The sequence below is a fragment of the Microcaecilia unicolor genome, chromosome 1, assembly GCF_901765095.1.
Source record: "Microcaecilia unicolor chromosome 1, aMicUni1.1, whole genome shotgun sequence".
NCBI classification, from domain to species: Eukaryota; Metazoa; Chordata; class Amphibia; order Gymnophiona; family Siphonopidae; genus Microcaecilia; species Microcaecilia unicolor.
In genome coordinates this window covers 428,189,026-428,205,755 of record NC_044031.1, presented here as the reverse complement: position 1 = coordinate 428,205,755, position 16,730 = coordinate 428,189,026, and the positions used below count along the sequence as shown (strand labels likewise).

The 16,730-nt window shown below is 43.5% G+C and overlaps 1 protein-coding gene across 1 annotated transcript in view; it reads left to right on the top strand.

Moving 5' to 3' along the window:
• Positions 1–1,427: 1,427 nt before the first annotated feature.
• The window catches only part of PARD6G (par-6 family cell polarity regulator gamma), a 174,055-nt gene continuing 158,752 nt past the window's right edge, over positions 1,428–16,730 (top strand). Inside the window, exon 1 of the mRNA XM_030212092.1 lies at positions 1,428–1,631. Within this exon, the coding sequence (XP_030067952.1) occupies positions 1,560–1,631 (72 nt within the window). The 5' untranslated portion in view covers positions 1,428–1,559. The remainder of the gene's footprint in view (positions 1,632–16,730) is intronic.

The window sequence follows — 16,730 nt, the reverse complement described above, 5'->3', positions numbered from 1 at the left end:
ATTGTCAGTTACAATACAAGAACTTGTTCTTTTTTTTAATTCATAATCTTGTAGAACCTTTTCTACTAAGAACTGGAGAAACTCGCTGGTGTGATGAGCTTCTGTGTCTTTTACTGATAGTGCCTTGGCAACTATTTCATTCTTGTCGCAAATTGGACATTGATCGCAACGTAGTTCACTCTGTGGCATGTGCAGGCACCCATTTTAAGAAATATAAAGAGCCCCTTGAGAGTTTTTTTTCCAAGTTCTTCCTTTTGGTTAAGGACTTCTTCACACACCATTTTTCTAATACTTTCTCTTTCCCGAGAAACACCAAGTTTGTGGGCCATTTCTCTGTTCAGCCCTATAAAAGCTGGTTGTAAAAATAATGATAGAGGCACACTGTTACTACAAGTTGTATGATATGTTGTTTTTTTCAATGCATCTGCTGTCATTTTAACAGTAACAAAATATGTTGTAACTGTGAAGTTTTCTAGTCCTTTGCCTGGAAGTAAGTACTGGGCATATTGGTTCCTTGCTTTTGCTGTCATCTTTCTCACTCACATTTTGAAGATGGAGGAGTCGGTAAGTTTCTACCTGAGGAAAAGGCTGAGTTAACTAGGTACCCCCCCCCCCACACACACACACACATTATCCATTTAATCGGGTTGCTGAAAATACAAATAAAGACAATTTAAAAAGACACGCTTAAAAGAGAAAAAGGACACATACATAAGAAAGTATAGGGGGTTTCTTCACTTTTTATTTTATACTTAGGGACTAGATCCACAGAGAAGAAGATTCCCTACATGGACACAGACTCCAGAAGACCTCCACCCAACAATCCAAATGAATTCTGGGAAGAGATAAGCAATTGACTTAAAATCTGAGGATGCATCACCTCATGAATAGCCCTCTGTAACTGCCTCAACATCCTACACCCAAAAACTACCCCTCTGCAAACTGCCCCAGCTTTAAAAACTATTGTACTTCCATCTTACTAATAGCCCCATATATTAAAAAAACGCACCCCACACTAACCCCCAAGCAATTGCCTTAGCCCTGCAAGTTGCAACTGCACCTCCTCCAAGCACCTCCCCCAAAATAGCCCCCACCTTTGCCTCAACCCATTGCAAACTGCCTCACCAACCAATAAACTGCCTCAAACCGCACCAGCTCCAGACACGCTATGTATACACAGAACAGAAATATACACACATGCAAAAGTAGGAAAGAATATGACGAGCTACGCTACGTAGGCTACCCCACTAGTTCCAGGTTGCAGCTTGTTTTAGGAAGTGCAAAAGAATACAGACCTCAAAACTTGAAACACAAAGAAAGAACTCGTCCCAAAACGGCCTGCGCAAGCCCGAGCGCGCGCGGGCGCCGGGTTGGGCGGCGTGACGTCACGGAGCTCCATCTCCCCTCCCTCCTGGCCGCCCCGCCCCCGGGCCGCGTTCCGGAGCGATTTGCTGCTGGTTAAGCAAGCGCCGGACAATCGATAGCGAATTCCAAGGTGTTGAACGCGGCTACAGAAGGGAAGGGATCGTTCCGAGAGTGAGGACTGGGGTAGGGGGAAAATGAACCGCAGCTTTCACAAGTCTCAGACTCTGCGGTTTTTGGATAGCAGCGCGGTGGAAGTGAAGAGCAAGGTAAGCTGCTACGTGTGTGCCAACCCCCAGTCCCTGTTATTCCCCCCACCTCCCACCCAGAGCGCTCTTTCTGCAAATGAATGGGTTGAAAAGCCCCAAACCGTTGGGCAACCTGTGGGACGTGGTGGCGAGCGGAAAGCCTATCTTTGTTTTGTTTTTTGCCTGGCCGGGTGGTGGGAAAAAGAGTGGTCGCTGTCGGGTCAGCCAGAAATTGTAAGCGATCCGTCTTTTTTCCGGCTGGCGAATCCCGGGAATTCCTGTTCTCCTCCGCACGGCGCTTTTTCCCAGGGGAAACTGCCTCCCGGCTTCTCTAAAGTGTAGCCGTGCACGCAGGAAGGACTTTTCTTGTGCTGAAAGGCAGAGGAAAGTTTGCTCGCCTTCGTTTCGGTGTGCGCGCTGGCAATCGGAGCCCACAGCTCGTTTATTTCGGTGTGGAAGACGCCGGAGCCCTGAGCTTGCAGGCGAGCTGTTGTTTGAATTTGAAACAGACCCGTGGCATTGTAAACTCCTGGAAAAGATTCTCCCCCCCCCTTCGCCCCTTCCTTAGAAAAGCAACAAGTGTGATGAATTCTGCAGCGAGTTTGCATGGAAACAAAAAATATATATATAAAGCCATACTTTTAAAAAAACTTGTAATGGACCGCGTTGATAACATTTGCTGCAGAGTCTGCTTTTCGACTGAGCAAGTTCGGTCGAAATTGTGAATGGATGCGTTTTGATTGGGGGGGGGGGGGGAGAGGTTGGGGTCTTGGAGATTGAGAATAGGATGAGGGTGAAAGACGCGGCTGTAGTTGGGGAGAAAAAAACAAAACGAACGCTGGTCGGCGGCAGCAAAAACCAAAGAGGTGGAGAAAGCAGCAGCAGCTGCCTTGCATTGTGCAAACTTTCAGGAGATTCTGCAAACCTCAGCTCCTGACTCGGGGGTGTGTTTCGTGAATCAGTCGCCCGGTAATCTGTTTCAACTCGTTTGGTACTATCTGATGCAGTCAGTTAGTGGCTTGAGGAGAAATCATCCGCTTGGCGACGGTCTGCTTTCGGTTCTTTGGGTTGCTGCCTGGGTGATCTGCATGGGGAAGGTGGGTGGCCTGGGGGTGTGGAGTGGGGTGGAGGTTGTAGCATTTGCTTTTGTGGAGGACTGAGAGCTGTCTGAGAAATATATTCCTCATCCTAGTTGCACTGCTAGAGATTTCTCTCCCTAATAGGAGTTTGTTTGTTTTTTACAGCTTGAGAAAGCTGGAAGCTGTTAATGTCACATTCTGAGCTCAAGGCTCAGTCGAGTGTGGCTGCAGCCAACGATCAATACAAATCAGCGGTATTGATTTTGAGGGTTCTAGAAAATTGCACTGTGTGTGGGGTTGGTTCATGCTGTTTCCATATTTGGGTGAGAGCAAGTGTGCTGAAGCTCATGCACTTAAGGGACACCTGTGACCTTATGACTTCTGAAGAAAAAGGATTGAGTATGTGGTGGACCTGCACGCTCCTCAACACACAATCCTTTATAGTTATAGGCTAGATCAGTGGTTCCCAAACCTTGGCCTGGAGGCACCCAAGCCAATCAGGTTTTCATGATATCCACAATGAATATTCATGAGAGAGATCTGCATCCATTGCATGCAAATCTCTTCATGAATATTCATTGTGGATGTCCTGAAAACCTGACTGGCTGGGGTGCCTCCAGGACTAGGATTAGGAACCACTATACTAGACTAACGTAAGATTGGCAGTGACTATATAAGTTGTGTGACACCCTCTTTTAGGGACCGATTCTCAAAACTCTGGTGCTAAAGCCAACAGTGCCCACCCCATACCTCCAGATCAGCGCAGAAACTTAGTCCTTCAGTGCTCAAAGGAAATGGTATTCAAATTATATGCATGCTATGAAACTAAAAGCAAAGGGGAGGAACTTGCCTGGCGCATACGCACAGAAGTTTCTCGGTAAGTGCAGCTCTTGTGCGTATGTCCAGGCAAGATGGGAAGCGCAAGCACACATTGGTGTCATTCTTCTGTATAGTACAGACAGAGAGGGTAATACAGTATACAATCGGAGAAACAAAAAGAAAAAAGCAACACTGGGCCTTCAAGATTGGTTTTGCTCTGACTCGCACACATTTGTTTCTCACTGTCAGCATTTATTGGCTGCTTGGCCTTCCTTCCGCTTCTAAAAAGACAAATCCAGAGTTTAAAGTGAAAAATTCTGAGGACATTCCGTCTTCAAAGCCTTCAACACCATCCCCGTGCTGGCAGTAAGTTTCCAGCATTAAGAGTAGCATTTGTTTCTGTGCTGTTCTCTGAGCATTGGAAGGGAATACTTGTCAGTTTGAGTACATTTAAATACAATTTGTGTCCATCTTTGCGGCTTGCATATTTTCTGCGCTAAAGCCCTCTGAACATTCAGTACACATTAACGTGTGTGCTAGTCCGATGCTAATGGCCTCTTAACGTCGGTGTTAGGTTTTCAGCATTGGGGCCTTACAATGCTCCTCATATGCAAGTGGAACATCTGTAAGGGGAGGGGCCATACACGCTGCATCACAGTGCATGTGTAAGTTATTATAGCTTTTTTTTGTTGCATATGTTTATATACGCTCACATATACTGTTGGTGTGTAATTTTAGGCTGCCACAAAAAAAAAGTGCCTGTTGTGTGAAACTAATCAGTGGTTTCTCAAAACCCTGATGTGAGATTATACAAAGCTTCCCTCATAATTTAAGTCAGAGCATTATGCCACTAACTTAGAGGATCAGTTTACCGTGCCTTACTTAGAAAACATTCTGGTAAAAGAATGTGTATTTAAAAGAATGTGTATTTGCAACATTTGGTGAACAAAATGAATATCTTGTAAGTTTGAATGCAGTTAGTTTGATATGGCTCATCCCCAAATTGCATAAATAATATTTGTTTTCTCTCCTTTCCCCCAGTGTACCAAAGTAGATTACCATGCAAGGAATAGCATGCTGCACTTAAATATTTGCTGAAATAGCTTTTTGATCTTTCTACAGTTTGTACACTGCATGGCCAGATAAAACGCTATTGATTTTAGGAGGTTTTTTTTTTTTGCACATGCAAAAATTCAGAGGCTGATTGCACATTACAGATAAACCAATATATTGAGGCCTGAGCTTTCTAGGACAGTCCACTTCATCAGATGTGTAATGTGCAGTGTAGGTGGTGGGAAGATGGGAGTGAATGGGCAAGGATATAGACATTGGGGATGGCAGAGCAGGATGCACAAAGGGAGGGATAGTATCAGCCTACTTTAAACTAATTGACAACTGTGGTGGGTGAGAGAAACCAGAGACAGAGATAATCCATTCACACCTGTAGTGGGCCATGAAGCTATGCAGGTCCTGCTCCTACAGTGAAACTTCAAAAGAGACACACTGCAGCGTGAAATTGCCAAATTGGAACACATCAGATACTTGACACATCATCCTAAACCTGAATAGGAACAATGGTTTACCAATGAACTTAACTGATACTTATATTATGTTGTGTTTCTCGCAACCAACCCATCAGTTGAGACCACAGAGCAGGGTTAAGCCAGTGTCTTTTTTCCCCTCCCCCCTCTGACCCACCTGTACATCCATTTCTTTGTCTCTTTTGCCTATCTTCTGTATTCCACTTTATGCATTGATTAAAGTGGACTCTTGTCCTCAAAAGCTCATCCTTTTAAGTTGGTTAATTGGGCTGCAACAGGGAGATGGGAGTGAAGGGAGAGGGCACATGTTTGGTGAGCAGATTCGAGCTTGTCTTAAAAAAGATCACCGTTTCTATACCTGTTTTTCTGATTTCAGATAACCTCTGTGGTCTACATTTGAACCTATTACTTTGAATGATGTGTAATCATTTATTATATGAATTTTCATCCTGCTGTTGTTCTTTGGATATTTGTCCTTCTAAATTTGTTTTTTAATCCTCCAGCTCCTATTATTTCATGGTTGGTCATATTCACAGCCTCCAGAAATGTGCCATCTAGTAGTGCTTACCCAGTACCTAAATTGCAAGGTCTGGACCTATCTTCTCTATCTAATTGTAAACCTATCGCACATATCCCAATACTCACTTAGCAGCTAGAAACATTTGTAAGTAGGCAACTCTCAAGGTACATAGAGAAATTTTGATGCTTAACATCAATCACAGTTTGGTTTCAGGGCTCAACATAGTACTGAAACCTTGTTATTGTCATTGATTTCAGAAGTCAGAAAAACATAACTTGGTCAGGGAAAACAGGTTATATTATTACAGTATGATATATCAGTGGCTTTCAATTCAGTAGATGATAACCTTTTATTGAATAAGCTGAGTAAGTTTCGGATGACCGGTTCAGTTCTGGATTGGTTTAAAGATTTTCTGCTTAATCAAAATGACTGTGTCTGGGGAAAAATGGTAAATTTTCTCAAAATTGGTGTTCGATCTGTGGAGTGCCCCAGGGCTTTCCCTTGTCACTTACGTTATTTAATTTGTTTGAGCTGTTTGGGACAAATGTATTTTTTGTCCGATGGTGAATTCCTATTCTCTTATGCTGATTATATATTGATGTTAGTTCCAGTCAGTGCCTCTCTGGATGATATAACTGAGAGAATATTTTGTTGCATGAGTAAGATTCAATGTTGGGCAAATAACAACTTAAATTGTAGCAAACCTAAAATTTTGGCACTCAGCTATCTCTGTTCCTTTGTTCTTGATGGGCAAATATTTGCAGATTGATAACTCCGAGGTTCTAGGAGTTATTTTGAACTCTTGTTATTTTTGAGCCTCAGATTACTAATTTATTGAAGAAAGCCATTTATCGTTTAAGACAGTTAAGGTTTGAGATCATACTTATTTTTATTTTAATATCTTTTTTTTAATTGAAATTTAAACATACATCAATAATAAACCTCCCAGTAAAAATAATCCTTCATATACCCAACCCTTCCCTGTCTTCTTTATAAAGATTTTATTATGAACATAACAGATCTGTTGTCTGGGGCCTTGATTCCTTATGACCCTAAACTCACTCATACCAGAAGAACATAACCCTGCCTCTCCCCCACCCTGCTTGAGAACCCTGATACTGCGCCCAAACCTAAATAGGGGCTGAAAATGATTTAGGACTTGACTGTGTGCTCTGGGTGATATTTTCTGCAAATAGTTTCTACTGGTATGGGGTGTCTATCTCTTAGTAGATGTGTTCCCCAAGATTCCCTATTCCTCTCTCTCTAACGCTTCCTGCATGTCATTGCCAATATCTGACAGATGTATTATTTTTTTATTTTAGTTACATTTGTACCCCACGCTTTCCCACTCATGGCAGGCTCAATGCGGCTTACATGGGGCAATGGAGGGTTAAGTGACTTGCCCAGAGTCACAAGGAGCTGCCTGTGTCTGAAGTGGGAATTGAACTCAGTTCCCCAGGACCAAAGTCCACCACCCTAACCACTAGGCCACTCCTCCACCATCTTTCCAGTACAGTCCCTCGCATGTGGGGTCTACCCGGTCACGCATGATGTGAGAGCCTCCCAATCCATAGGATCATACTTTCAGTTGCATGTTTCTTTATTCCTACCTCACCCCTACATCTTCAGGTGCATGCATTGCCGACGAGGGATGATGTTGGACCACATCAAGTGTGTACCTTCAGATAGTGAAGCGATTTTGGAGAGATCATGCCTGGCAGCATGCACGAGAGGACCACTTCCCCAGGCCATTGGCTCCAAGGTGTATGATGATGGCCTGTGGTTGTTCCATCTCCTCGCGGCACTCTTTGAGGAGAGGAAGAAGTTGGGGCCATTGCATTCCTTCTCATCCCATCCAAATGTCTTGCACATTCCATCCAGTGACTCCTAGGTGGCTGCCATACGGTGTCTCCTTAGCTCACTTGCTGGCCCAAGCCGCATAAAAATGGTCTACAATCCACACCGTCCCTCCTTATGGCGCATGTCCTGCGGGATGAAAATCAAGAGAGCTGTTAGCATGGCGGAAATAAGTGCATTATCTAAATGCCCTTCCTGATATGTTTTATATGCATCTGACTTCCATCTACCTAAGTGCTGAATTGCAGATGGTGGCAGCCCTCCATTTGCTGCTGAAGTGGCTGCTCCGATCTGGAACAAATGTATGCCAAATACATGCAGGTCGAGGTCTGCCTTCGCCAGGTATCTTTTTAGGACTGCGGAAAACTGGAATTTGGACAACAGGGTACCACATTTGTGAACCAGCAGCTGAGTTTCCCCAAAGGTGAACTCAAGACTAAGTACCTCCTAACATTCTCCACTGGACAAGTGTGTATCTCTTACACCCTGTGCAGTACCAACTCCACCCCTTTTCCTAACTGATCATTTTTTGATCTAACACGCAGGCGCACTGTATTCTCCTCTGACCGAACATCTTTCAATAGCAGCCCACTCCCCTTTGCTAATGCCACCAGCTCGCTCACCCCTAGTGCAGTGAGAATGCTGTGTGGAACAGATACATCTCGATGGTGCTCACCCCTACGCTGGACATGGCTAACCATTTATGTAGCTAAATGTGTGTAATGGGCTGCCTCTGGTCTGGGGGGCGAGGACCTGCCAGCCATAACCTTCTTAGCGCAGAACCCTTCGGTAGGATCCAGATAACCCTCGGCCTGCACAAAAAATGCTAATGCCGCCAAGAGCGAGGACACCCTCCCTCTAGGAAAGCCCATGTGATATACGACATATGTGATATAGTCAACTATCAAGTGTTCTGGCCATGGTCCTCCCATCCATCCTCTCCAGTGCAAAACTCTTCAATCGCTGGTACCCACGGGAGTAGGCTCGCCAGGTGCTTGGAGCGATGGACAGATGGAGCAGCTCCCATGCTTCTGAACTGTGATCAGCCAAAGATGATTGGGGATTGTCGCCCTGACAGGATCCACCTCTTGGGCCAGTTTACTGAAAAGAGCCCTCGGAGCAAAAGAGTCAGCTATTTTGTTGTGCACCTCAGGAATGTTCTGTACTTGCTCGGTTACATTGAGCATTAAGCAACGCAGTACAAATATCCTAAGCAAATTAACTACAATTTTGCGATTCGCCATCCGCCTATTGATTGCCCCCACTGCTGCTCTATTATCCGACCAGAACACCACCCTCTTGCGCTGCAAGCGGGTGCCCCAAACGAAGTGGGCCACTATTAATGGAAACAGCTCCAGGAAGGTGATGTTATTATATGGTGTATTTGCATACTCCCTCTGCAGTCCATCTGTCTGGCCACTGCGCTGCACACCATGTTTCTGAAAGTAGACCCCGAACCCAAGTGTGACGGCCTCTTTAGGCTTTCAGTAGCAGCTGCTAGTCTGCAAAGAAAGACCCTTCCCATAACAGTAACCCTCCTGGCGAAGTTCAGGTTTCCTATTGATGGTTGCATCGCCGTTAATATGATTTTCTTGGCTGCAATGGTCTGTGCTACAAGTGCCCTAAGTTTGCTCAGCTTCTCCTGTGGAAGTATGGACACCATTTCAAATGAGTCCAGCTTAGTACCCAGAATTACTATGAGTGGAGCAGCCCACCTTCTGGTGGGCAGGGGAACTCTAAAGTGCTCAGCCACTGCTTTAAAATGTGTCAACAATTATGTGCATCCTTTGAAGCCATCTGGGCCTTCAAAGAAGTCATCTAGATAGTGCACCATGTTCTGGTTTTCTGCCACCCTCCCAGTTATCCAGTGTAGGAAGGAGTTAAATGTCTCAGCATGCTCAAGAGACTGCACAACACCTGGGCAGGCACTTGTCAAAATAGTAGCTATCCTTGAAGCTAAAGCCTAGCAGTGGGAAATCATTTGAGTGTACTGGAAGTAGTTTGAACACTGATTCTATGTCTGCCTTAGCCATTAGTGCCCTGGTGCCACCCTTCTGGACTAGCCTCACTGTCTGATTGAATAAGGAGTATTGCACTGTGCATGCCTCTGCTGGGAGGAAATAGTTGACAGAGCATCCTTCCAGGTGGGATAAATAATGTATTAGTCCATATTTTCCTGTTTCTCCCTTAGGGATTACCACTAGTGGCGATAGGATCGTGGGGTTGAAGGGAGGATGGGACGGTGAAAGGACCCTTAATCCCATCCAACTTAATTTCGTCCCCCAGCATTTTCTGGACTACCTCTGCCATTTTTGAGGCACAGTGGGAATTCCTGGGCCCATGTAAGGAATTTAGAAACCCTGGGAAACTCCCTCCCAAATGGTGTTTTCTGCTCGCCGCTTGGGGTTTAACCATAGCCAGGGGGTCATGCATTCAAGGGATATTGGGGATGTGGCTTTACAGGTGAGGGACCACTCAGGAGGACTGGCTAGGTACTTTGTCAGATGCCCGCTTAGGGCATTTGATGGCGGGATGATTGGCTCCACAGATTGAGCAGACGCACCTGTATTTACATTCATGAAGGCTGCATGCAGACCTGTTGTACCTACAGCATATATCCTGCCCGTCGAAAGGGTCTGCCCTGCCACAGTGTGCATTTTGTTGGTCATATGCTGTAACCAGAGATACATGTGTGGTACCCCAGGTCATGAATTTGTTCTCCTCCATGGCCTCTCTAAAAGCCATGTCATTTTTGAGCCATATGCTGCCTACTTCAAAGTCTCTGTATGCTATCAAGATATTGTGCATACAAGCTAGCATGGGGCCCACCTGATTAGCAGCGCATTGCCTAACTACGTCTGTCGTTGTGAGGAATGCCATCATCCAATTTAATATCGTACGCAGGGCCTTCCTGTGGTCGCCCTTTTTGACGCTGCTCTTCTTTTTCCTCTGCTTCCCTTCTAACAACTGGAAAATGTCAGTACATTTTCTTTTCTTAATTTTCTTTCTCAATTTCTTTGGCACCAGTTCCCATAGTCCTGATAAGGAGGTAAGCGCTGTCTGCCACTACACACTCTGCCTCTTTACCTGTAGCCCTGGGCTTCCTCATCTGTGGAGAGTTTCTTGCCTCTCCCCCCTCTTCTGCTGATTGCTGGCTCTCATGAGATCTGCAAAGCTGGAATTGATTTTATTATGCTCCGCTGAACAAAAAGGCTATCATGAATAGACCACATTACATTATATTTAGTTTTATGCCTTCCAGAGACAGCTTGAAATAACTTGACTGCAGCATCTGTGGTATTCAGCAAGAGACACCGCAGAAGGTCTGGCGTTACTGTGGGGCTTGCTGAGTTCTGCTCAACATTCATTGAGAATCGCATGGAGATTCCTGGGACTGTTAAAAACACTGTTTGTAAGACCCAGTGATTGATCTGTGTCTGGTGTATGTGTGTGCGCTAGTGCCACTGATAGGTGGGAAGATGTGCTGTGTGTGACAATCCATGCTTGGTATGTGATATTATTGCAGTCACTGTGGGATGCTGGTCTGCAGATGTAGATTTTCAGCACCTGAAGGTTATCCTGAATTTTGTCAAAGTTCGCTGGGAGAGAGAGGGGGGTGGGCATGACTAAGATAGCACATGAGTGTAGGACGGTGGGCATGCATTAATCTCTTGTTCTCTCTGTAATATACCAGTTTCAGGCTCCATCAGTAGCCCCTCTGATCTCTGATGCATCACCTAAGTAAGGCAATGGGATGGATGGAGGTGGCCAAGGAAGGGCAGCAACTTTTGGGGACACCAAAGAGCAGCTGTGGTCAAAGCAAAACAATAGGTCCTGTCAACCAGACAAACTCAAAGAAACCATGAGATACTTTTTGCCTGTAAGAAGGGTGGGCAGTTTTTAAATGGCCCATTTCCTTGGATTATTGTGGGAGGGGAGGAGGCCAAGAGACCTAAAGGTTAATTGGGATAGAGTGCAAGGCTGAAGTGTTGCCTAGGGTGCCTAATATCCTTGCACTGATCCTGGAGGAGGTTTGTCAGGCCTAAAAACAGCCCATGGCCTTTGTGTTTGACATCCAAAGTCTATAAGCTACCACCAGCTTTTTTTTTTTTTTTTTCAGTTTTACTGTTGAACACAACCACCCCTCTAGAAGTCTTCATGCTGGTGCAAAATTACTCTTAAGGTATAGCAGCATCTGGAATTAGACGAGGGGGGGACTCAGAATACCTCTTCATGGTGTTACCGGAAATAATTTAAATGTTCTTAATATCCATTAAAATGTTACAAAATTGACACAGTCCTAATATGATATTTAAGAACAAAGAGCAGGGGAATATTTTAAGAGCACTCGCTAAAATTTCTCCACCACTTACCTATAAGGTAAGAATGATTTACAATTGCAAGAATACAAGGGATTAAATGCTATATGCTTGTAATTTCACTAGCAGGTACTGCAAGATTTAAAAGTATGTACTCAGAGTATGGCACTAAATTTTAAAAGTGTCCATGTGCTATCAGTATAACTTAAAAGATACCATATGCTCAGAACACAAAGAGACTATATGTTTAGCTTTAAAAGGGTTTATTAAGTTACAATATGATTAATGCAATCATATAAATACGGTTACAAGCGAGAGATAGTTCTTTTAAGAGATCTTTACAGATAATCTGTACTTAAGTAAAGTAGCCAGTTTAAAAGTTAAGGTTATAATTTAACTTACAGGAGAGTCTTTGTTGCAGAGCTGAGTGATGAGCCGCATGGTCAGGGATGTCTTCCCAGCAGGGAGGCAAGCAACAGGTTCCCAAAGAAAGAGGCAGGTCCCAAGACAGAGAGCTGGGCTGTTTCCAGGCTTTTTATAATGTTCCCTGAGTCCTGGATATTGTAGTTTGCAGGGGATCTTGGGTATTGTAGTTTGCAGGGAAGCATGGACACATGTTTCCTGGATATCTGCTGGCCAGTGGCTTTTCTGTAGCTTGAGGGCTTTTGCACAGGTTTCAGTCTGCTGTGATAGGTGGAGTTTCTTTTGTCATATAGATGGGCTTTTTCAGTTTGAGTCATAGGAGTCTCTCTGTCTGCTTCAGTTTTTTGTTCTCTAGAGATGTCTTGGTGACCCTCCCAGCCAGCTTTTGTCTCTGTTTGTAATTGACTAGCCCTGCTATCAAAGCCAGTTTCTGCTGCAGTTTCAAATATATTTTTAAGCTGTATTTTTGTATCTGATTCAGCATAATCAATATTATGCTATACATTTCAATAATTCTGCTGCATATTTAATTCTGACAATTGAACTGACATCATGTTACAATGGTACGAAGTCTAGTGGCTCTGTCCTGTTTTAGGGGTCGCTTGTGTGGTCACTATCTAGCGGCTCATCCAGATGTGGTGCGATTTTTACGAGAAGGCAACCATATTAGGCCCCCGCAGGCACATGCTGCCAGAATGGAATTTGAATCTGGTTCTCCGAGCAATGCAACAACCTCCGTTCGAACCCCTGGGTCAGGCGCCCCTGAAGGACCTGACGACGAAGGCAGTATTTTTGGTGGCTGTGGGCTCTGCAAGGAGAGTGTCTGAGCTCCAGGTGTTGTCATGCAGGATTCTCTTTCTCCGTTTCACCGAGGTGGGGGTGTGCATTCGGACTGTTCCTTCCTTGCCTAAAGTGGTAACTCGCTTTCATCTTGGTCAGGCTCTTGTGTTGCCAGCCTTTCAGCGAGAGGAGTACCCAAGTGAGTTCTGGGCCCTACATTTGGATGTGAGACGTATATTCTTCTACACTATTTAGAAGCCACAAACTCCTTCCGTCGCTGAGATCATCTGTTTGTGCTGTTGGCAGGACGCAATAAAGGGGCTATGGCATCTAAGGCCACGGTGGCCCGTTGGCTTCGGGAAGCGATCAGTTCAGCATACTTATCCATGGGGAAGACTCCCCCTCTTAGGGTGCGGGCGCACTCTACAAGAGCTCAAGCTACATCCTTCGCGGTTGCACATTTAGTGCCGTTGGAAGACATTTGCAGAGCAACTACCTGGGCATCGGTGCATACGTTTACTAAGCATTACCGGTTGGATGTGGCAGCGCACCAGGATGCGGCTTTCGGGGCATCAGTTTTGACCTCGGAGGTACGTGGGTCCCACCCTATTTGAGCACTGCTTTAGTACATCCCACATGTCTCTGGATTGATCTGAGGATGCAGTGGAAGGTAAAATTAGTTCTTACCTGATAATTTTCTTTCTATTAGTCCCTACAGATCAAACCAGAGGCCCTCCCTGGAATTATTACTTTTCTGCTATTATTGTTCCGGTTGTTGGTGTTCTTTTCTTGGTTCTGTTCAGGTTCTTCTGTTTAGTTTTTGGGGCAGTTAAGAAAAAAGGACAATCAGAAATCTATATGTCAGCAGTATAGGAGAACTTCTCGGTTTCCCTACCATGGTAGTTTTCACCCAGGAGACACAGGAGAGTGTGTTCTTGGTTAAATAAGGGATTCCTTTTACTGCTTTGGTATCGATCATACTGAGATTGAGCTGGCTGCACAGGACCACATATAGCAATCTGAGTTTTCTCTATCTCCACCTGCTGGTTGAGGGACATAACCCACAAGTCTCTGGGTTGATCTGTAGGGACTAATGGAAAGAAAATTATCAGGTAAGAACTAATTTTACCATAATCACTTGACACTGACATTTCTATGTTCAGTACCATTCTTGTGGTTTTTTTCTCCTTTACCACTTTAGCTGGTTTTCTTGCATTGAGTTTCCTATTGGTTGGAATAGGAATGCCCTGGGTGATTAGAACCTCTTTGTTCTCCAAAATCTTAGTGTCACGATTCCAGTGCTTGTCCCACACCGGTTTTTAGTTGCAGACAAAATTATTTGGAAACAGATTAGTTAATTCATATTTGTATTTTTAAGTTGAGACAATTTTACTCAGATAAGGTGGGCACAGCTATCACAGATCAGAAGTTATTTAAATTGTTGAAGGATTTAACACATACTAAGAGTTTGGCTCATTGTCCAGAGCAATCAAGATCAAACTCTCTAGCATCATACTTTTTGGAAAAAGTCTCGCTATTACAAAATCCACTTCTACAAGATCAGAATGATGTTAATAAGACATATAAGGTTTTAGATAAAATTGGGGTTAAAATTCCAGCTTGATAGGATTTGGTCATCCTTTGATCTGATAAGTAAAGATGATATATCCTCTGTGTTGAAGAAATTCTCTAAATCCTTTTGTATGTTGGATGTTTGTCCAGATTCTACTTAAACAACACCCTCTCCCCCCCCCCCCCCCTTTTTAGAGGTTAGGAAATGGATTACCTCATTTGTGAATAATGTTTTGGCTATTTCCAACATGTCCCCATATCAAAGTCTACAAATTTAGATCTTACTTTGCCAGCTAGTTATAGACTGGCTGCCAGTATTCTCCTGTTTACCAAAATGGTAGTCTGTTGTTGCTAAAGAATTAGTGAATTATTTAGATGTCCCATCAAATATTACTATCATCTCAATTTGGTTTCAGAGAGCTTCACAGTACAGAGACTTTATTGTTAACTTTAGTATCCAAAGTGAAGTCATTGCTGGCACATGATACCCAGGTGATGTTGCTTCAGTTCGAACTGTCGGCAGCATTTGACATGTTCAATCATAATTTCTTTCACACAAGACTTGAAGAGATAGGTATCAAAGGACTGGTACTGAAGTGGTTTAGAAATGTTTTAGTCCATAGAAAATGTTGTTTAGATGAATGGAAATGTTTCTGCTGGCAACTTCCTCTGTCTCACCAGTCGTTTTCAGTGTATCTATGAGCACTCTGGATGCTCTTTAGCTGCCGATGAAGTAATTTATCCTTATGCAGATGATATTTTCATCTTGGTGCCAGTATATGGCAACCTGACTTATTGTATCGCATAAGCTAACGATGTATAGAAATGCTAAAAGCTTAGGTGTCGCTCTTTTGTTAAAGCTAAATACAACTAAAACCAAGGTTCTCTGGTTCACTAATCAAGTGGATGATCTGCCTAAATTAATTCAGATTGGTCTAAATGAGAAGTTGATAGTAGAGAAATCTTCCAGAGTATCAGGAATAATATTAGACTCTTTCTTTTGAAGCACCGATCAATAATTTATTCAACAAAGTTTTTCTGGAATTGAAGAAACGGAGGGGGGCAGCACTACCGCCAGCTCTTGGAGTAGGTTGGCAGTCGTGCTGGATTGGTGTGCGTCAATACCATGGTAGCTCTACTGCGGCATTGTGAAAGGGCCCAATAATTTTTTTAGATGCCTAAAAATCCAGAACAAAGAAGAATGTTTTTATATTCGATGATTACGTATTCCACACTTGGACAGCCTGGTATGAGAGAGTACTTTTCAAAACTTTTAAAAAAATCTTACTCCTTTAAATGTGGGACCATTTTATTCTCTCTCTGATAAATGTATGTAATGTAACCCAGATTTTAATTGTAAGCCACTTTGGACCTCATTAGGAATAAACGGGGCAGAAAGTGTCATTTTAGATTAGGTTTATGATGATGTAGTGTTCACAAAATTTCAGTTGTATAAGATGTTCCATCTTTGTGTCTTTCTCTATATAGAAATTTTCTCCTGTTTGAACTTTGTAGTCAGCTATGAGATGAGCAACTATTTCCAGCTTTTCCTTACAGAACCTATATTTGTCTGTTTTTATGGTTGGGGTTTTTTCCCCCTCCTGTACTTGCTGTGAATCATCTCATCTGTAATCCACTGTCCTAGGCTGAAACTAACAATTTCTGATCCTTACTCTTAAATTCACCTTTTCTTAACCACTCGTGTCCAATTGATGGATGTGGTTCCTGGAGTAACATGTCTTTGCTCTTGTTTTGCAAGTTCTGTTTTTTTCCTTTCTTGTAATGGTGGATTCTCACCCATTCCTTTTCAAGTTTATGGAGGCAGATTATGGATGTATACTTTCATACTTCAACATTTTTTGCATGTTTGGATCTGTGGATTCTGTTAAGTAGGCCTGGAAGCCTATGATAGTTGTGTTTTTATAATCTTTCTATGAGGCTCAATTCTCCTTCGATTCTAGGAATGAACAGTCTCTGCATACGCCGATTCTTATAAATTACTTGGTGGGCATGGAGGAGTTTTCATGTCCATACATCCAGTTTTTCAGGATATTTAAGAAGCTGGTCTACAGTTTAAAAGCTGTATGATAACGTGGGAATTGCAAGCTGATTAATGTCTTGTATCTTATTCTGTGGTGTTAATGCACTTTTCAGTATCAATTTTAATCTCCTCTTATCGTTTCAGTAATTTTACGTTGGCTTTTTGCGCC